The following is a 21,660-nucleotide window of genomic DNA, read 5'->3' as shown; positions in this document are numbered from 1 at the left end:
TAACTCTCCTTCTATCCCAGAAGGGTTCCATGGGGACAGACATCAACTCTCTCACCAGTTAAAGCCCAGAAGACCTCCTTTTCTCTTTGATGGAGCCATGGTCAGGCAGAATACACATCACTTTAAAACCACCTCTCAGCTGGAAGTACGTAAGTTTTAGCGAGTCACAAAAAAATAAGGAAACTTACACACAGTTTCCTTGGCCACTTCCTCAACTGAGTGATCATGCACCCAGCACCATAAGCCAGAGGGTGCTCCCCGGTAAGGAGGGAAAAGGTGTGTTCACAGCCACTCAGTCAGAGAGAGTGACACAAGCCCTATTAGGAAATCCCTGGAGGACGAGGATATAAATCCCTGCCTGGACTGCTGAGTTTCCACTGAAGGTAAAAGTTGGGCCTGGCAGCCTTCCCCAGGCGAGAAGCAACAAAGTCAAAGAATGCAGGGCTGCAGGTAAGAGGATTTTGAGAATATGAGGGTATGAGAGAGAAGGAGAAACAGAGAGAGTGAGAGAATGAGAGAGAGAGGGAATGACAGAATGAGAGAGAGAGAGAGAGAGAGAGAGAGAGAGGGAAATCTGAGGCGTCAGGACCCTTGGGTTCCATTTCAGAATGGAACCTCAAGCAGATTTCCTGATGTCTCTGGGTGTCTTCCTGGGTGACATTCCTCATCTCTTTGATCTTCACTTGTGTGAAGGTGACCTTGACCTTCTTGGGCTTCAGTTTCTCTGTCAAAAAAGGGCTGGATCAAAGGGTCTCTGAGGATCTTCCATGTTTCCAAGCAACAGGTAAAATTGGTGCAGAATCCAATAAAAGGAAATTCATAGTTGTAGACAGGTCACCTCGGGGGAGGCTGTGCCTACGAGGCTTACACTGAATTCAGAGGCTTTCTTCTTTGGAAGGTTGGGGAACTTTCTAGTAGGGCATGTTTCCTTTTTAAAAGTGGGTGTCACTCTTCTAACACTGGGGCTTTCAGAGCCGGCTGAATGCCAGGACTCTGGGTTGTCTTGGAGGAGTAGCAAGCAGATAGTGGTGGTAAAGTGTGAGCTGTGAGGCTAAAGGGTCTGTGTTCGAGTTTTGACTTTGCCTCTTACTAGCTGTATGATGTCACACCTGTGTCCATAACATGACTGTCTTTAAACCATTCTGTACTCTAGTGAATAAGGAGTACAATTTTGATAGAGATCATCTATCCAGTGGCCAGCAGCTGGCCAGTAATCAATAGCCAGGAAGCATTAAGCTTACCTCTATCCCTTGCTTCATTCTCGTGAAATAATAAAACTAGGTACGATTTTTAAAACAAAGTTAATTTTTACCCCCAATTATAATGAAATACATTGCACAATTTATGTTTAGCCTCTCAGTGCCTCAGTTTCCCCATCTGTAAATAGTGACCTTCGTGAGGAGGATCCCAAGGTAGTGGGAAGAGTAAATGAGTCTGAATCACGGGAAGCGCTTGGAGCAGCCTGGCACACCGTGTGTGCTGCCGAGATGTTGGCTCTCACTCTTTGGCATTATCTCTCTTGAATCCCACGGCTTTGGAAGCCTTGGCTCCTCATGGAACCCCAGTGTCCTCAGAAGCTCCCAGCTCTGCCATTAGTGTGGTGTGGTCCAGGTCAAGCCTCGTCTCTGTCTGGGTTTCCTCTTCTATAAACAGACAGTTGAGTGACCTGACCTGTCAAGCCCCCGCCACCCCCACCCCCACCCCCACCAGCTGCTCAGGGCCTGCGATGGGATGCTGCTTCCTACTCCTCAGCTCACCCCATCCCACCCAGTTCACCCTTGCCCTGGCCCATCTCTCTGAGCTCTGCCATCTCAAGGGGGGCAGTGGGTTCCATCCCACCGGCTCGGTGTGGTATTCCCACACACACAACTGACATCTCATTTACAGTCACATCTCATTACAGTCTTGTCCATTTCCATTGCATTTTCCCACATTTTGGCCTCTTTGGTTACCCTAAGAGGCAAGCAGGAAACTTGGGTAGGGTCAGAGGAGCTGTGAGGATAGTCTCTGCTCCATTGATTCCCAGCTGCCAGGGAGCACCTCCCAACTCCTGCCAGCAGGTGTCCCCTCAACCTCCTGGCTCCCACTGGACCTCACACCCCAGCTGTTGCATGACAAACTACTGTGTGATTAAGATCCTCAGGCCCTGTTCCTCCTCCCTCCCAGGCTAGCAGAGTCCGTGTCACATAAAAACGCAACTGACAAATGGCAGTTGTATGGGTTTAGGTTGCCTTTTTATGTTATCATCAGCTGCTTTCCGTATGGGGGCACATGGTCAAGACGGAGCCTTTGGCCAGTGCTTCTCAAACCTGAGGGTGTACCTGTACCCCTGGGGTTTAGTAAGCACAGACTGCTGGATCTGCTCAGATTTCTGATTCAGTACTTGTGTGCAGAATGTCTGAGGACTTGCATCTCTGAGCAGTTCCCCGGTGATGCTGATGCTCCGGGTCCGGGGACCACACTTTGAGAACCACTTCTTTAGGCAACAACAAGAAGTTTTACACCCAGTGCAAACTGACCAGGGAGTTGTTTCAGGACAACAACATTTTGAGGCCATTTTCAAAACAGCTCTCAGAGACCCACTGGGTTTGACATGAGTACCAGAGGCCGGAGGTCTTAAATAGGAGAATTCTTTTAACGGATGGACACATAATCACAGCAGGAACAAGAGGTATCTTAGTGTCTGAATCTTGACCTCAGGCTCCTATCAATTTTGTTCTTCACTAATGAAGGAACATTGCTTAACATAGGAAGGGGGTGGCAAAGGGCAGCAAAAAGATGAAAGGAATATGGAAGTTTCTGTGGCCAGGTGATGGGCCAAACCCAGTGGGGTCACAAGGGAAATGGTGATGGTGCTGTTAATACTCTAGCATCTCAGAGACCCTACTCCAGTGGTTCTCAGCCCTGGCCAAGTGTTAGAATCAGTTGGGGAACTTTTAAAAATCTCTGTACCTGGGACCAATTACATCATTAATGTCGGGCGCTGGGATCCAGGCATTAGTAGTGTTTAAAGTTTTCTAGGGGTGTCTGGGTGGCTTAGTTGGTTAGGTGTCTGACTTTGACTTAGATCATGATTTTGTGGTCCGTGAATTCGAGCCCTGCTTTGGGCTCTGTGCTGATACTCAGAACCTGGAGACTGCTTTGGATTCTGTGTCTCTCTTTCTTCACCTTCCTTGCTCACACACTCTCTCTCTCTCTCAAAAATAAATAAACATTAAAAGAAAAATTTAAAACTTTTCAGGGAGTTCCAATGTATAACCAAGGCTGAGAGCCACTGCCCTATTCTGTCCCTTATACTCCTTACTGTCCCACCTCTATTAACTATTCAGGGACTAGCTCGACTTCAAACTCTGTGTTCTGAACCTGTAATTTATCTGATGAATTTCAGATTAATGGGCATTTGACTCACCAGTGGTGTGAATAGGAGAGAAGTCTGAGAATCTATATTAACCTCCATCCAAACGTTTCTGAAACATACTTTGGTTAAGAACCTCTGTTTCATATTGAGCATAAATAGTTTCCTAAACATGAGGAGGCAGATGATTGTGATATTTGATTGCAGGGCCAAAAGAGCCCAATTTAGAACCTTGATATTATCTTGCTATGTGACGTAGACACGTACCTTAGTTTCTGGACATTAGTTTCACTCATCAGATAACAGGGATGGGTTAGGGAGCAGAGGTTCTTTGCTGTTGTTAAGGATCTCTGGAAAGTATTCATACCACCCACATTTGTCATGAAATGTCAAGGGGAAATTCAAGAATACGTGGACTTAATTGGGGATTTCAGGCTTGAGTATATTCACAGTCCAGGCAGTAAATCAACTCTGTGAGTCTGTGAGTGATAGGGCTTGTGGCCAATTGGAATAAGGTTGTCCCTTGGGAAAGAAATTCAGTGAAAAGTAATACCAACATTCTGGCTGAAGAATGCTTACTCACAAGCTGAATTGGCCCAGACCCTAGTTTGTGATTCACAGACTAGCTTTGACAACTTCTGACAATACGATCACATACACCCTGAGTTATGGCAAATCCTGGCCCCACCACTTTTATTTGTTTTTCCATAGAGGAGTAAGGAACTCTTCTTGTAAGCCTCCATGTCTTCATCTCTAAAACAAAAATAATAATATGTAGCTCATTACACGTTGGGGAAATTAAAAGAGCTTTGCCTACTGCTTGGCGTATATTGATGTTCAGTAAATGTTAGCTAGTATCACCATCTTCTATATCATCATCAGATTATGTGATTCTGACAGCAAAATTTCAGAAACCGCTCTGAAAGCCTGGAGTGATCAGGGCATGGGAATTTAATATAAGCTGTGCTCTCACTCCATGTAGACCTCTGCCTACTTTATTTAAGGATGAACCAATCTAAAGATCAATGCTTCTCAATCACCTAGAAATCTCGTTAATATGCCCATAATTCTGATGCCTGAGTCTGAGGTGGGGCCTGAGATTTCACCTCTCTTCACAAGTGATGCTGCTGGTCATGGATGACACTTTGAATAGCAAGGCTTCAAAACGTTTGGGACAAGGTTTTCTTACTTGGGAGCAAGGAAGAAGTGAAAGCAAAGCTGTGGATAGTTCCTGGATTTTCTAGAGCTAATATTCATTGGAATGTTTTTTAAATGTCTGTGGTAAGCAGAATCCTAAGACGACCCCCACTGATCCAGGCCCTTGTATATCCCCTCCCCTGAATGAGGAGGGAATATAAGAATGTAATGATTAGGTTTACCTTGTACCACAAAGGTGAAAGAATTTTGCAGGTGTAATTTAAGACCCTGACTAGTTGACTTGAAGTTGATCAAAAGGAGTTTTCCTGGGTGTGCCTGATACAACCAGGTAGACTGTATAAAAAAAAAAAAAAAGTCTAGAGGTCAGAGTCAAGAGGTCAGACATACATGAAGCAACATTCGATATTGTTCTATTGGCCTTGAGAAAACAAACTGTCATCTTGTGGAGGTGGCCATGAGGCCGGAAACGGTGGGTGGCTTCTAGCTGCTGAGAGTGGCCTTGGCTTACAACCGGCATGAAAGTGGGGACCCCAGTTGTACAATCTAAAGGAACTGACTCCTACCAAAAACTTGGAACAGGACCCTGAGCTTTGATAGTCTGCTAGACCCTGAGCAGAGACTTTATCCATGCTGAGACCAGACATCTGACCCACAGCAGTATGACTAATGAATGGGTGTTATTTTAAGTCACCGAGTTCATGGTATCTCTACACAACAATAGAAAACAATTACAATTGTTTTCTTCGGTTGCTGTGCATATCATTCCAAGTTAGAGATAAACCTAAAACATCTCAGTAGCTTAGTACAACACAAGTTTCTTTTGCTCATGCTATCTCATTGTCATTGGTCAGCTGTGTGAGACTGTGGACGGCTTGCTGTAGCCACTTGAGGACATTTTCAAAAGAGAATTCATGAAGACCATCTGTTAGATTGTTTTGACATGAGTGCTGGGGTGGGAAATAGATGTTTCTCCTACTTAACAGAAGGAGAAAGACATGCAGAGACAACTGAGTGGATCCATGGATGGAAGTAGATAGACCTCAGCCTCCTATCAGGATAACCTGATCATCCTATGTGGCCGCTGTCAATAAACAAGGGCTCAGAGAAAGAGTGCTGGAGGGTAGGCACCAGAAATGAAATGCTTAGTGATCCATATCCTTCCTACTTACTTTACATGGCTATAACCAGTCATGTGACTATGTCTAACTTCAAGGGTACAGAGAAGTGAAATTCTGTGTGTATCCAAAGTAGAAAAGTTCCAGATATTGGTCAGCGTGAGCATGTTGCTCAGGTTGGGAGGAAGCAGGATTTCAGACCGTCCAGCTTCACAGATCTCTTCTTGACAAGGCAGCTGGGCATTGCAGGGCTGAAAACAGCCAGAGGGGTTAGTGTGTGAATGGAATGCTTGACCCCAGCCACAGAGGACAGCAAAGGACTCCTGGTGAGACTTTTCGGGTCTGTGGAAAACCCAGTAAGTCTGGGCTTTAGTGGGCTTTCTCATGGCAATGGATTTCCCCAGACGGTATAGATAACAATCATTTGAGTTTTTTTTTTTTAAATGTTTTATTTTTTTTTGAGACAGAGAGAGACAAAGCGTGAGCAGGGGAGGGGCAGAGAGAGAGGAAGATACAGAATCCAAAGCAGGCTCCAGGTTCTGAGCTGTCAGCACAGAGCCCGACGCGGGGCTCGAACTCACAAACTGTGAGATCATGACCTGAGCCGAAGTCGGACGCTTAGCCACCCAGGCACCCCAAAATCGTTTGAGTTTTTAATGGTTTGTTTTCGCTTGACTTTTCTCTGCTCTCATGGACATGCTGGACACAGGGCTAGGGAAAGCTGCCACCTTCTGTGACCCTCAGAGGACAAGCCACCCTGGTTGGGCACATTTTCCAGGGAGTGGAAGATGATCTTTCAATGCATAAAGAGAAAAACCCACCTTTTTTGACAACTTAATTTTGGAAGGAACTCTTTCTAAAATATATGTAGCATGGTGAAACTTTATACTCACTACAAATTGATGCTAAAAATTGTACCTTTAATCACTATTTTAATAAGAATCTCATTTGGTCTTGAGGCCCCTTTTCATTAGGAAAATGTCATCCCCATCTTGCTGGCTCACATTTGCCTCTCTTGGATTTATTCAGTCTCTTTTGGGTGGAGCTCAGGCTTTCAGAGTTTCTCACCTCCTAGCCAGGAAGGAGTCTGACAATAGGGAGGCCATGTCCTCAGGGCAGGATAGGAAGGGTGACAGTCCACACCTGATGGCCTGAGGACTTCACTGGTTTCCATGGAGATGTCTCTGGATGGGGTGGTCATGTAGTGTCTTGCTGAATCTACTGCTGAGTTCTGTGGCTGGGAAAACCCGTGGTCTGATCTTGCAGCTGGGTCAGAGCCATGACAGTGGCCAACTTGGGTCCACTGTGTGCCTCACTGGCTCCATAGATTCTCTGTGTCTTGGCCATAGCCACGTTTCTCTCCTGGCTTAGACTGGCCATTTGTGCAGATTATACTCAGAATATTTAACAACCAGCAGGGATGAACGAACATCAACCAGTTGGAATGGATGCTGTAGTATTTGTTGCTGGACCAAGAGGATCTCAGGGGAGCCCCAGAAAAGCCATGGTAGTAGAGGGTGGAGAGCTCAGGGCTTAAGTGTGTGGAATTTACCACCTGTTGGGGGTATGTTTCCACATTTGGCCACACTGCTCCTCATGGACTGAATATCTGGCAGTCTTGGCTTCAAGTCACCTCGTCTTTCATCATGTCAGCCCCATAGTAGCCCAGATCTCAGTTTACCTCCCGTTCTCCACGGGAAGCACAGGGGAATATCTGGATCTCTTCTCCATCAGTGAAGAACTCAATCTAGCAGGGGACTAACCCTTGCATCCCTCTACCTGAACATGCCATGCCATTATTTACCTTCTTCCTTAGCACCCCCACTTGGTCAGGATGCCTTGCTTTACCATGGTGGTGTTCCTCTGGAGACCCAATTTGAAAGCAGAACAAAAGTTTCTCTGCTCTCAGTTGCTCCCCCACCCCCATCCCTTCTACCGTGTGTCTCAGGAGCATGCCAATATGCCTACTTGCTCTTGTGGTTTTCCTCCTTTCACCCTGCAGCCCCCAAAGCCTTTTCTTCTACTTCCCCTTCCTACCAGGAAGGAATATGTCACATCCACTTCCTTCCCTCCTTTCTGGGGAAGGTTTTGCTCTTCCCTTTTCTTTGGGCTATCGTGGCAGAAGAATTGGAGATAGCAAGGAGAGAAATACATTGGAATGTGTCACCCTGACACTGTCAGTCAGGCATAGTGAGGTGGAGGGACCATTGATGTCTGCTCTTAAAGGTCCTTGATTGAAGTACTCTGGTTCTTGCAACTGTCTTCATATTTTTCTTTTCCTTTTTCCTGCATCTGTCTTAATGTTTTTCTGTGTCCTGTGTCATTGGGCCATCAGCTGTCACTCACTTCTCTGTACATTTTCTTCTACCAGTACAGTCCCTCTTTCTAATTTGCCACCTCGAATCTGCATTTGATGAAGTGTTCTGGTCACATATTGCTGTGTAACAAAGTGCCCCAGAATTTAGCATCTTATAACAAACATTTTATTATAATTCACATATTCTGCAGGTCATGAATTTGAGAGGGACTCAGCTAAGCAATTCTTCTGCTCCATGTGATTTGATTGGGTTCAAACAGTGGTACTCAGCTAGTGAAAGGACTCTTCTGGAGAGTCTAAGAGGGCTTTACTCACATGGATGGTGTCTTTGAGGGGATTCCTATGAGGCCAGACATAGCTGGAGCTGTCAACCATATTCCTTACATGTGGCCTCCTTTGCAAGGTGGTCTCAGAGTAGTTGGACAGTTTACATGGTGGCTAACTTTCCCCAGAGTAAGCATCCCAAGGAAACTAGGTGGAAGCATTCACCCAGCATTATTTTGTTGGTTAGACACAAGTCCCAGGCTGGCCCCATTCAATGGAGGGGAGCTGGACTCCAAGTTCTGATGGCAGAGTGCACAATCACATCATAGAAGACCACGTAAGATGGGAGATACTGTTGTGGCCATCTTTAGAAAATATAATTGCCACTCTGAGAAGTGATAATACTCTATACGCAACCAGAAAGAGGTTCTGTGAGAGAGGTGAAAAGCTCCTTTTGTGAGTAAAATATACATGCCTTTGTGCCAGGATCATATTGCTCTCTTTCAGCTGTTCAGATCATTTTGTCCTTGTTTCCTCTGCCCACCTTATTTCAGATGAATAAGTTCTCTGAATGACTTATTTCAGATGAATAAGTTCTCTGAATGACTGTGTGGTGTTTATTACATACACTCAGATTACAAGAGGTTGAAAGCCACATTCGGCTTAAAGGGGTTGCTTCCTGTCCCATGCCAACACACAACAAACATTACCCAGTGAGTAGCCCAGTGGAGCTAGAACTCCCATCCTCAGGAGAACTCAGAGGTCTTGAATCCTGGCTCTGCTGTTTTCTGGCTTTGGGACTTCTGCAAGTGAATTGATGAGATTTGGTGGTTATCTGACTAAGGCCCCTTACTTCCTGCTTTAGAAACTGGAGCTGTGCCCAAGGCCAGAGCCTAAGTGCAAATCCACACTGACTTTGAATCCTAGGGTTTTACAGCTGAAAGAGACCTGGGAGCTTTCAGCAGCTCAGTCCTTGTTTTTATTTTAGAGATGAAGAAACTGTGACCCAGATTGGGTAAATCTCTTAGTGGCTTGCCTAAGATCACATAGCTAGTTAATGGTAGAGTGAATCCAGCTTCCAGAAATCCAGCTTCAATCTCCTGCTCTAATGTGCTTAAAGACTTTACCGCTAAGATGTCGGTCTGAATGAAAGCATCAGAATTCCATGGTAGGCTTTCAATGTGTGTGTGTGCATGTATTTACAATTGTGTGTTTACATGTTAAACACACTTCTTTTTTTAAAGTTTATTTATTTAATTTTGAGTGAGGGAGAGAGGAAAAGAGAGAGCATGCATGCACGCACAAGCACTGGAGGGGCAGAGAGAGAGGGAGAGAGAGAATCCCAGTCTTCGTGCTGTCAGCGCAGAGCCCAACTCAGGGCTCAATCACACAACTGGGAGATCACAACCTGAGCTGATATCAAGAGTCAGACACTTAACTGACTGAGACACCCAGGTGCCCCAAACATTTTTCTATAATATGGATTTAGGCATCAGGTTTATTGATTCCATTAGGTAAAGTTGAACACCATTCTAATGTAGCAACTGGTATTAGGTAAGTTATTGACTATGGTACCAGAAAGTTCTCAGGCTGTGAGAGGGACCCTTAGCAGGAGTTAGTAAAAATGCAGCTGGTGGAAACTCTGACCTCTAACTCAATTCTGCCAGTTGTGTGCTCTTGATAAAGTTACTCACCTCCTGAGTTTTTGGGTCTGCTTCTGTAAAGTGCTGATGAGAGCCACCACATTTTAAGTGATTTGTCTTTGCCAGCTCTGTGTTGACCTCGTTACATATCACATGGAATCTGACCCTTCTGTGCCACATGCTAGCTACAGCCATTTTACAGATTAGCAGACTGAGTCTCTCAGAGGCAGTATGATCCCCACGCCCCCCAGTCCCTGCCCTGCCACGGGCCCTAAACCATCCCGCTGGCACACAAGGAAGGCAGGACTCACATTTGCTTTGTCAGACTCTCAAGTCCATGTGTTTTCCACAGTTCTTTCCCGTAGAGACTCCCTCTCAGAACTACTGTGCAATGTTGACGGACTTCTTCTGAGCTTCCTTCTAGGATGGACTCTGACCAATGAGTGGAGCTTAGGGGAAGGCAAATTAACATTTGAAATGACAGAGGTTTCTGGTTTTTTTTTTTTTTTTTTTTAATGTTTATTTACTTTGAGAGAGAGGGAGAGAGAAGTCCCAAGCAGACTCGGTGCCCTCAGTACAGAGCCAGATGTGGGGTTCAATCCCATAAACTGCTAGATCATTACCTGAACTGAAATCAACAGTCAGATGCTTAACCAACTGAGCCACCCATATGCCCCTAAATGACAGAAGTTTCTGATCATGTGTATATTCCAAGACTGGAAGTGTCCATCTAATGAGGGGTAAAGTTGGCAATCTATGGAGGATGCTGGGTTTGGAAAGACTGTTTGGGCTGCTGAACTTTATGGCTTCTAGAGCCCCCTCTAGCTCCAGGTTCTGGTGCTTCTATAGAGCAGAGGATGAATACCAAGGCTAAGGATTGTGTTGACTCAGGATTACATTCCACTTTATCATTCCATTAGCTCTGTGGCCTTGGGTAAGTTACTTAATGTATCTGAGTCTATTTCCATTGCTTCATGTTTATAATGGGGATGATGCACTCTACCAGACTCATGAGTTTAGTTAGCCCTCTGGAATTTTTCAGAGCAGAAAATTCCTCTCACACAAATATCAGGTTAGGAGAATGTGAAGCCTGGTGGATTCATACTGTGGGTGCTGAGGGCCTCATGGGTGGAGCTTCCACTCCACATCAGTCATATTCTAGGAGGATGGCAATTATTCTGAGCTGGAAGGGTGGGTCTTGTCAGGGGCTAGCCTGTAAGAGGGCCTGATGCAGGAAGAAGGTGAAGGAAGTGTCTTGGTTGATGGTCCAGCTTGCTGGGGGCTCTGAATGACTCAGGCTTACTGGGAATGCAAAGTGTGAACAGAGGATTCAAATGAGTGGGGAGATGAGTTGGGTTGATTTGTTAAACCTCTTTGTCAATGGTTCTTGGTTGGGGCAGTTGACCAAGCTCAAAAGGTTTGATGAAAAAAGAGTGGTTTCAGAAAGTAAAACATAAAGAAGGCATGTAGCCCTTGGTGGAGCCAAGTCTTAGCTTCTCTAAGTTTTCCCTTTGAGATTCAGCCCATCATGGCCCAAAGATGGGTCTTCCTGTGCCATGGCTTCCAGTAAGCATTTCCATCTCCCCAGACCCCACTGGAGTCAAGGACATTGAGGTGCTCTCATTCTGACATGGCCATGCAGACCAGAAATTGTCCCACCATGCTGCACTGAGTTCCCTGAATTCTGGGGTTGGGTGGGGGGAGTGTGGTGTGGTGGGGAAACTAGTTTCTCTCCTTTCTGTAGACAACCCATCAAGGGTTCTGCTTTAAGCCAGTATACTAAAAAGAAAAAAAAAGCTGCCTCAAAACTGATCATGTATTTCTCTGCATCTGAAACTAAAGAATCTTCTTATTCCCTAAGCTCTTAACATCCTGTGCTTTCCAGAGACTTAGTTCAAAATACTTCTTATTTTGCTTCGGCTTTAAATTTTAAAAATTTCCAAGCTTAACATTGATGCAAATATTTATTTTCCTTTGGGTGTCAAAAGGTTTCATACCACATGCCTGCAACAACATGTGTCAGTTTTTAGGAATTTACTTTAAACTGGAGGTGGCTAAATAGTATGAGTAGGGCCTGATAACTCTTTGACTTCATTAATATTCAAGATCTGTCATCTTTGTTTTACTTTTTTGGGTGACTGTACTGCCTGACTCAGAGATTGGCAGCTGCCTAAAATCTTTCCGGAACAAGGTGAAGATAGAAATAAAGTTTAATCTTTTCAGTGAATTAAGAGATATATTAAAATATACTAGAGGGTAACATGTTTAATCCTTTTAAATGCCTGAAGATTGATCTCTGGAGCTATCATTTATTTGCTTATTTGTTCTCAATCTGCTAAAACATGTGTTCCTATATGCATTCTAAAGTATTTAGGGGTGAAGTTTGAGATGTCTGTAATTTTCCAGTGTTTAGGGGAACAATATGTATATGTGTATGTGTATGTATATGTGTAAGTATATGCATATGTATGTGTATACACATATGTGTATATATGTATATGTATACATGTGTATATATGTACACATGCGTGTATATATGTGTGTATATTATATGTGTATATATGTGTGTGTGCGTATGTGTGTATATGTATATATGTGTATATATGTATATATGTGTGTATGTATATATGTGTGTGTATGTATATATGTATATATATGCGTATGTATATACATGCTTTATATATGTATATATACACACATATATGTGTGTGTATATATAGGGAAGGAGACAGAGAGAGAATGAGAATAAAGCAAAATGTTAATAATTGGTGAGTCTCGTGAAATACATACTGGTGTTATGCCATCCTCACTTTTTTAGTCTGTTGGGATTTTCAAAATTAAATTAAAAGGTGAAGCAAACAGCTACATACTCTTAGGCTATGTGTACCATCCATGAGCAGGAGGCTGACACCAGGGATCAAAGGCGGTAAGCGGGGTGCTAGGCTCAGTGCGGGGCCACCAGCTTTTTCCACCGTACTGTGTCCTTTCTCCTTCCTTGAACTTTCCACAAATTGTTGGTCATTTTCTTATTCCTGGCCCTGCTTTCCATCTTATTCTTCGGTTTTCGTACACTGGGTGTAGTGAAACATAGTTGTGTGGAAAAAAAAATTGTCATTCAAATTCTTGGAATCAGTTGCCTTTAAAATTTCTTTCTTCCAGTAAGAAGGTCAACTCGGATTCAAGAAATGTCAAATTGTCTGTAATTTAAAGACATGTTGAAAGAAAGTAGGGCAGGAGAGGAATGTTTTGCTGCACACCTCTGCAGAACAAATTCTTTTTCCTTTAGGCCTGCCAAAGACTTACTATTTCCCACGCTAGGGCAATTTTGGTTCCAGCCTTTTCCTGAGGTTTTGATTATTAAAAATGATCACTACTGCATGTTTGTGGTTTAGTTGTCTGAAGCCACTTCCTGAAGAGGTCACAGTAAAGCAGTTGTTTTTTGCCAAAGTCTTCAGAGGGAAACCAAGGCAATTAATTCCTTTGGCTGAGGGGGCCCTGGAAGGGGGGTGGGTGGGTGAGAGGGGATGGGGAGTACAACATTTTAGGGTTTCATGCCACTGGAACAGGGTCCTTGTTGAAATATCTCTACTTCTCACCCTGACCAGACATGCGATTTTGAGAAGAAGGTTAATGTCCAAATCACTTTCAACATGTGAAAAAGAAAGTGAAACGACTAGATTTCCCTAAGACCCTTCCAGCTCTGTAGCTCTGTGAAGCCTCAGCTGATAACTCCCCCTGGATGGACACAGTCTGACTCTTTGGTGTCAAAGTAATTTTAAACGTGGTTACAAACCACATAACTCAAGACTAAGCCTGCACCTGTGTCCTGGGAGGTGCTCTCATCCAAAGGGAGGCTGCTCAGCTCCTCCTGCCTTTGAGTTGAATTACTTCTATTTTTTTTTAAGTTTATTTATTTATTTTGAGAGGGTGCGTGAATGCACAAATGGGGAAGGGGCAGAGAGAGGGAGAAAGAGAATCCCAAGCAGGCTCCATGCTCAGAACGGAGCCCGTTATGGGGCTCGATCTCACAAACTGTGAGATTGTGACCTGAGCTAAAATCAAAAGCTGGATACTTAACCCACTGAGCCCCAGGAACCCCATAAAATAAGTTTTTTCTTTTAAGTAAATTCTACACCTAGCGTGGGGCTTGAACTCATAACTCTAAGAGCAAGAGTTTTTGCTTTACCGACTGAACCAGCCAGGAAGCTGAGTTAAAGTGACTTCTTAAAGAGTCAGTCAGCAGAAACTGTTTGAAACAGTTGAGTATCAGAAAGAGGACCAGTGAGAACACAACACCTGACCTGTCAGGGCTCCTTCCCCCGGTGTTCTTTTTATAAAGTTTGAAAAGTTTGCATATTGGGATTCAGTTTGCCAATGTATGGCAGGAAGCCTAAACATATTAAAAAAAAAGGTAGTCTAGGGTGGGAGCCCCATGAAACCACTGAAGGACTCATGTTCCTGTCTTATCCCAGCACTGTCTGCAAGTGGTCTGCACCTTGTGACCCAATATGGTGGCTGTAATCCACCCACCATATCCATACTGAGCTAGCAGGAAGGAAGACCAGTGGAGACTTTTAAGTCTTTTGAGGAGGCTTTTAAGTCGACTTCCCAGGAGGAGCATACATTTCCACCTACATTCATTGACCCAAATTCTGTCACTAGGCCACTCCTAATTGCAAGGGAGGATGGGAAATATAGACTTTGTGTGGGATAGTAATGTGTCACACTAAGAGTCAGGGGTTCTATAATTGGCAAAGCAGGGAGGACAGATCTTAGAGGAGGAAGCTAGCAGCATCTGTCATAAATACTATATTTTTGAAGAGTAAGGGCTTTGGAATCAGTAGTCTTGGGTTTAAACTTCAATTCCTGCTTACTAGTTGTGAGATATTGGTCAAGCTATATAACCTCCTTAATCTCTTGTATTATACGATCTGTCAAATTGATGTGAATCATGAGATTCACATCATGGGGGTAAAATGGCAAAACTTATTTTCTCAGTGTTTAGCTCAGTAGCTCACTATTTTTTCAGTCCCCGTGTCACCATCTTTGACTTCATCCACTTATTTGGATATGTGGTATTGGTTATGCATGTGTATTTGACTCCCTCTTTTTTCAAAGCCTCTCTAGAGAACCAGTGAATCTGGCTGGGACCAGTACAGTTGGGGATGCGAGAAGCTAATGTGTGTGCAAAGAGGGCAAAGCAACTTGGTCAATGTTGTTGTGACTCTTATGCTAATCAAGTTGCCTGGTTAACCTGAGGCTGGGGTTAGTGGTTAAAGTCACAGGAAACATTTGTGTTTCAGAAATAGGTGAAGGATAGGACCACGCAGAAGCAGGAAGAGCTTAGGGGAAACAGCCCTGGGGTAGACACACAGCTAAGGGGAAGATCTCAGGTCATTTCACTGCCCATTCCAGTTCCTCGTCACTCAAGGGGGAGTTCAGACTGCAACTCTGAACCCGTGCCTTCGGATGAGGGAGGGTTACTAGCATGCAAGTGTACTTCCTCAGTTTGCCAATCCTGCCCTGGCCACTTAAGGTCCATCTGGGTTTACTGTGAGACATTCAGAATGGTATCTGTTCCAGGGACAGGGAACAAGTTAAACTTTAAGGAAATGGGGAAGGGATGGTGATAGGGAATTTTTTTTTTTTTTTTTTTTTTCCTGGATTCACTCATCACTCCCAATTTCCTGCTAGGCTTTTGAGCACAAATAATCTCCGGTACTCTCTGGGACTGGGTATTTTATAGGCCTTGAGGGCTGTGAATTAGACCATGCCTCGGTTCTCAAGACTGTCCCCACCCAGGGGAGCCAACAAGACACGGTTGTGGCAGACGTCATCATTGCTCCCAGGTATTTCCATTTCCAGTGTAACTTGAGGCTCCTCCCACTAGAGGTGGACGTAATCTCCCCACCCCAGTGATGGCAGCTTTGGCCACATGACTTGCTTTGGCCAATGGAATGTGGGCAAACCAGCAGTAAGCTAGTTCTGAGCAAGGCTTTGAGTGCTCTTGCCACATTGCGTCCTTTTTTTGCCATCACAGAAGATCATCTCCCAGGAGGTTGTAGGTCCAAGGAAGATGAGAGACACATGGAGGAGACTTAAATCCCACCCGAAGCATGGAGTCAAGCCTAACAGCCCGATCTAGGTCAGCCAACCCCTATCTGATTCACGGACTGTGAGATAGAATTGCTTTACACCATTGGCGTGATCGCCATGGCGCTTGTTTTATTCATTTCAGTCTTGAGATGGATTGTTGGTAGTATGGTTGTGGCAATGGTTGGCTAATACAACAGACCATTACGCTACGGTGTGAAAGGGACTGCAGGGAATTATGGAGACATCTGGTGCTCCAGTCTTGGGGAAGTATGTGGGGAGGAGTACTTTATGAACTTGTGTAAGCTATTCACTATTTGTAACTTATTTTGCTTTTCCTCCTGGGATGCTCTAGACCAGAGAGTTAGCGGTACATAGCATCCATCAGGTACGTCAGAATTGTATGTAAAATAAGAGCTAATCCATAGAGACAGAAGGAAGAGTTCTCCAACAAGTAAAATATAAAGACCTTTTGGCTTCTAGTGATTAAGCCACTCATTCATTCAACAAGTAGAACTTAAGGATATAGTTGTAAATAGGGTCTTTGAGTACATGAGCTTGCATTCTATAGGGAGGGAACGTGGTTGATGATGAATGCCACAGACAGCAATAGAGCAGGAAAGGAAAATGTGCAACATTCACAGAAGGGTGGTGCAGCTTTACACGGGAAGGTCAGGGAAGACCTCACTAAAATGATTTTGAGTAAAGACCTGAAGGTTGGAGAGAGCCTAGGCAGTGGCCACAACCAAGGAAAGAGCATCTCGGTTTGCAGCAGGGAGCACTAAGGCACACTTCAGGAGAGAGAAACACTTAAGATATGGAACACCTCTTCCAAGGCACCTTGTTAGTGCTCTGGGGAGTTGATGTTAGGTATGCTCAGTGAATATAGCTGTTGAGGAGAAAATCCAAAACTTTTGTGTTTTCTTGGTTATAAAGTCTGGGCAAAAAGATTTCCATCTTCAGGTGAAGCCTTCAGAGCCTCCTGCTGGGACCATCGTCAAGGTGTTCTCTCTCTGGGTGTGTGTGTGGCTCCTGGTGACCCCTCTGTCTCCTCCTACAGATTAGGGGGTGCTGAACCTGAGATCACCTCCCGTGTCCTTCAGAAGTTGCTGGAAACAATGTTTGTCTTGTACGTGTTGATAATCTGCGTTTATTCCTTCACCGTTCAGCCTGAGGAACACACAGGTGAGAAATGAATCTTTCAGCTGGAAAGGGCTTGCCTGAAGCTTCTCTGGGGGAAAGCAGTTGTTTATCTAGTGAAGTCTATTGTTTTCAAAAGGCAAGTTGTGACAGATGCTTCCTCCTGCCCATCTCCTCTGTTGCACTGTGCTTGCTCTGGGCATAGGTCATTCCTGCCAAAGAGTGAGCCAAGAAGGTGGTGTATTTGCCCTCAGGAAAAGGTGCCTTTGGATTTTAACCACATGTCCTGTCACAACTAAGCTCTTTTTGTATCTGAATTCAGCCAAAATCCACTTTTATTTTTTAATTTTATTTATTTTTAATTTTTTAATGTTTATTTATTTTTGAGAGATAGAGAGAGACAGAGCATGAGCAGGGAAGGGGCAGAGAGAGAGACACACACAGAATCTGAAGCAGGCTCCAGGCTCTGAGCTGTCAGCACAGAGCCCGACACGGGGCTCGAATCCACAAACTATGAGATCATGACCTGAGCCAAAGTTGGATGCTTAACCAACTGAGCCACCCAGGCTCCCCCCAAATCTACTTTTAATGATAAGGAGTCAACAAGTGAAAAATATGACCCAACTTTTTAATCATTTTTTCATCTCCATGTGAACCAGATTGAATTTTCCCCACAAAATGTAAATTGGAATTGACAGTAACCCAAAAGTTGTTTTTGGGAGTTTTGAAATCATTATAACAGGAGTGTTTAATGGGGCCTCCGGGGTGCAGGCCACTTGTTAGGGGCACGCGGCTTCTTCAGAGCTGCCCATCCAAGGAGGTTTTAGATCCAAAGCCTGACTATGATCTCTCTGTCCTTCAGTGGCTGCAGGAAACTGCCAGTTTCTTGGCAAGCATTTCAAAACTGACTTCAAAGTGGAAGGGGAGCCTGTGGTCCTGAAGTGCCCCCAGGTGCAGTATTGGTTGTGGGAGTCTGTCAGCCCCCACGTCAATGTGACATGGCATAAAAATGATTCTGCTAGAACGATTCCAGGGGAAGAAGAGACACGAATGTGGGTCCAGGATGGTGCTCTCTGGATCTTGCCAGCCTTGCAAGAGGACTCTGGCACCTACCTCTGCACTGTCAGGTGAGGCCCCCCCAGGACTAGGGTATGGAGTGGAGCTCCTTCCAGAATGGACTTTTGCATGGTTCTTCAGTGTTGACCTGGATTTCAAAATGAGAATCTACCTTTTGTCCTCTTCACTGTTCCTGAAATACCTCTACCCGAGAGCTTTCCCCAGATACCCTCATGGCTCTTTCTCTCCATTTAAGTCTTTGCTCAAATGTCACCTCTTTAGAGAGGGCTTCCCTAGCCACTTTACCTAAAACAGCATTCCTGACACTCTCTCTTTTTACCCTGCTGGTAGTTTTCCTACCTGACACACGTGTGTTCACGTATTTAATGTTTGCTTACCCTGTAAGAATGTAAACCCCAGGAGGACTGGGACTTGGGCCGTTTTGTTCATGCCTGCATCTACATGGACAAAAGAAATTGATATAGAAACTGGATGGGACTGTAGGAATGAATTAATCCAATTGCTTATTGTACGTGTGAGGGGACCAAGCTCACTTATGAAGTGCTTCTAGGTGGTGGGTGTGGAGCTGAAACTGGAACCCAAATCTCCTGATGTGGGGTCTACCCCCCTCCCTCTTTGTCCTATTGCTTTTTTTTAAAGTTGTGGTAACATATGCATAGCATAAAAGTTATCATCTTATCCCTTTTTGAGGGTACACTTCCGTGCGTTAAGCACATTCACATTGTTACGCGACCATCAGCATCCTTCATCTCCAGAATTCTTCATCGTCCTACACTGAAACTCTGAGCCTGTTAAACACGAATTCCTCATTCTTCCCTCCAGCTCCTGGCAACCCCCGTCTTACTTTTTGTCTCTATGAGTTTGATTGCTCTAAATACCTCATATGAGTGGAGTCCTACAGTGTTTGTCCTTTTGTGACTGGCTTATCTCACTCAGCACAGTGTCTTCAAGGTTCATCCATACTGCATTGTGTATTAGAATTTCATTCCTTTTCAACATTATTCAATGGGATAGTATTCCATTGCATAAATATACCATATTTTGGTAATTATGGTGCTTCTGCCTTTAGGCTGTTGTGAGTGATGCTGGTCTGAACATAGGTGTACAAAGATCTGTTGGAGTGGGGCGCCTGGGTGGCTCAGTCAGTTAAGCGTCCGACTTCGGCTCAGGTCACGATCTCACGGTCCATGAGTTCAAGCCCCATGTCCGGCTCTGTGCTGACAGCTCAGAGCCTGGAGCCTGCTTTGGATTCTGTGTCTCCCTGTCTCTCTGCCCCTCCCCTGCTCATGCTCTGTCTCAAAAAAAAAAAAAAAAAATCTGTTGGAGTCCCTGCTTTGAATTCTTTTGGGTACATACCCAGGAGAGAATTGGTGGATCATATGGTAATTCTATGTTTAATAATTTTTTGAGAAACCATCACATTGTTTGCCACAGTGCCTCCTCCATTTTACATTCCCACCAGCAATGTACACGGCTTCCAGTTTCTCCTCATCTTCACTAGCACTTATTATTTTCTGGGGTTTGTTTGTTTTTTTGTTTGTTTGTTTGTTTCTTTTGGAGAGGAATAATAGCCATCCTACTGGGTGTGAAGTGTTATATTATTGGGCTTTCGATTTGCATTTCCCTAATGATTAGTTATGCTAAGCGTATACCCATGTCCTTTATTGGCCAAATGTCTGTTCGAGTCCTTTGCCTAGTTTTAATTTTTAAAGTTTTTTGTTGTCTTATTTTCAATTTCTTTTAAAAATGGAAAAATAATTAAAATGCAGTGTTATATTAGTTTCAGGTGTAGAGTATTCAGCAGTTCTGTACATTTCTCAGTGCTCAGCACTATAAGTGTACTTTTAATCACCTTCACCTATTTCATCCATTCCCCCACCTACCTCCCCTCTGACAATCACCAGTTTGTTCTCTGTGTTTAAGAGTCTTGTTTGTTTCTTTTGTTGTTGTCGTTCATTGGTTTCTTAAATTGCACTTATGAGTGAAATTATATGGTATCTATCTTCCTCTGTCTGATTTATCTCACTTAGCATCATGCCATCCAGATCCATCTATGTTGTTGCAAATGGCAAGATTACATTCTTTTTTTGTGGCTGAGTGATAGTCCAGTGTGTCAATGAATCATCCTGTCAATGAATCCTGCCTAGGAAATAGACAAACAATATCTTACTTCCATATCAGGGAAATGTGGATGCTTGATTTTACAATAGCTATCAATGCATAGTTTTTCTTTCCTTTTAGTGTAAAAGAATTCTAATGTTTTCCTAAGGAGCACTACTAGGAAAACTTAACAGTGCATTAGAAAAAGAACGGAATTGGGGTTAGAATAGTATGGGTGTGAATCCTAGCTCTCTCACTTTCTAGCTGGTAGGATGTTGGTCTTATTACTTGGCATTTATGGGTTTCAGTTTTCTCCTCTGTAAAGAGAGTTGTTGGGAGAGTTCTATGAAATCACAGCATGTGAAGCACCTAGTTATAGGGAGCACTGTAGAAGACGGTCAATATATACACGAAAGTGCCTTTTCTTTCCTGAAGGCAATGCTTATTGACTCCTGTAGTGATACTATGCAAAAATCAGGGAGATGTCAGCTGAGTCATGTTTGTCTTTTAAAGTTTGTTTTTATGGTTGTTTTAAAAAATTATACCTCATACTCATTTTATTTTCTATTCTTGTAGAAAAGAAGAGATCTGAGATTGAGAGGGGTGGTAGAAATCTCAGTGTGGGTCAAAGTTGTGTAGCATGTGAGAGAGTCTACCTGGCTGATCTCTAGAACTCTCTTCCAGCTCTAAGATTGAGCTCCCAATGGATTGAGAATCACCAGCAGTTGCCATAATACCCTTTGGATTTATAGTCACAGGTCATGAAACAGCCCTGTTCCTGTGATTTTTATAATCTTCTGATCCAGAACCCACAAGGCCTTTCTGTCAACCAGGGTGGGCAAGTCAGTGGCTTAAAACCACAAATGCTTATTTATCACACATGTAACAAGCCAGCAAACCCATGTTGGGTTCAGAGACAATCGAGAACCCAGACTGAGGGGCCAGTCACTATCTCAAATGTTGGCTGCCATACCAGAAGGAGATTGCTATTAAAACTTTGGTGCAAGGACACCTGGGTGGCTCGGTTGGCGTCCAACTTTGACTCAGGTCATGATCTCGTGGTTTGTGAGTTCGAGCCCTGCATTGGGCAGCTCAGAGCCTGGAGCCTGCTTTGGATTCTGTGTCTCAAACTCTTTCTCTGCCCCTTCCCAACTTGTGCTCTGTCCTGTCTCTCTCAAAAATAAATACACATAAAAAAAAAAAAAAAAACAACTTTGGTGTAGAAGTGACACACGTATATCTCATTGACTAGAAAGAGTCACATAACTGCACCTACCCACAGTGGGGCCATGACATGTTAATTCCACTGTATGCTCAGGATGGGGGAATTGGACACATTTGGTGAACAACACTAATGACCACCACCCCTTTGCTGTGGGGATGTAACACCATGTGGAG

At 44.1% G+C, this 21,660-nt stretch overlaps 1 protein-coding gene across 5 annotated transcripts in view; it reads left to right on the top strand.

Annotated features, from left to right (window-relative positions):
* Nucleotides 1-202: 202 nt before the first annotated feature.
* The window catches only part of IL1R2 (interleukin 1 receptor type 2), a 33,768-nt gene continuing 12,310 nt past the window's right edge, over nt 203-21,660 (top strand). Inside the window, exons 1-4 of one of the 5 annotated variants that reach the window (XM_042931897.1) lie at nt 203-450; nt 15,893-15,997; nt 17,006-17,130; nt 17,948-18,212. In XM_042931897.1, coding sequence (XP_042787831.1) covers nt 15,969-15,997; nt 17,006-17,130; nt 17,948-18,212 — 419 coding nt within the window. In that variant the 5' untranslated portion in view covers nt 203-450; nt 15,893-15,968. Of the gene's footprint in view, nt 451-3,239; nt 5,985-15,892; nt 15,998-17,005; nt 17,131-17,947; nt 18,213-21,660 lie in introns of those variants that run through there. The other 4 variants (XM_042931894.1, XM_042931896.1, XM_042931895.1 and 1 more) reach the window with 4 other exon arrangements.

The sequence above is a fragment of the Panthera leo genome, chromosome A3 (genome assembly GCF_018350215.1).
Source record: "Panthera leo isolate Ple1 chromosome A3, P.leo_Ple1_pat1.1, whole genome shotgun sequence".
In the NCBI taxonomy this organism is placed as follows: domain Eukaryota; kingdom Metazoa; phylum Chordata; class Mammalia; order Carnivora; family Felidae; genus Panthera; species Panthera leo.
The sequence above is the reverse complement of the archived record's forward strand: the minus strand, read 5'-3'. Positions and strand labels throughout refer to the sequence as shown.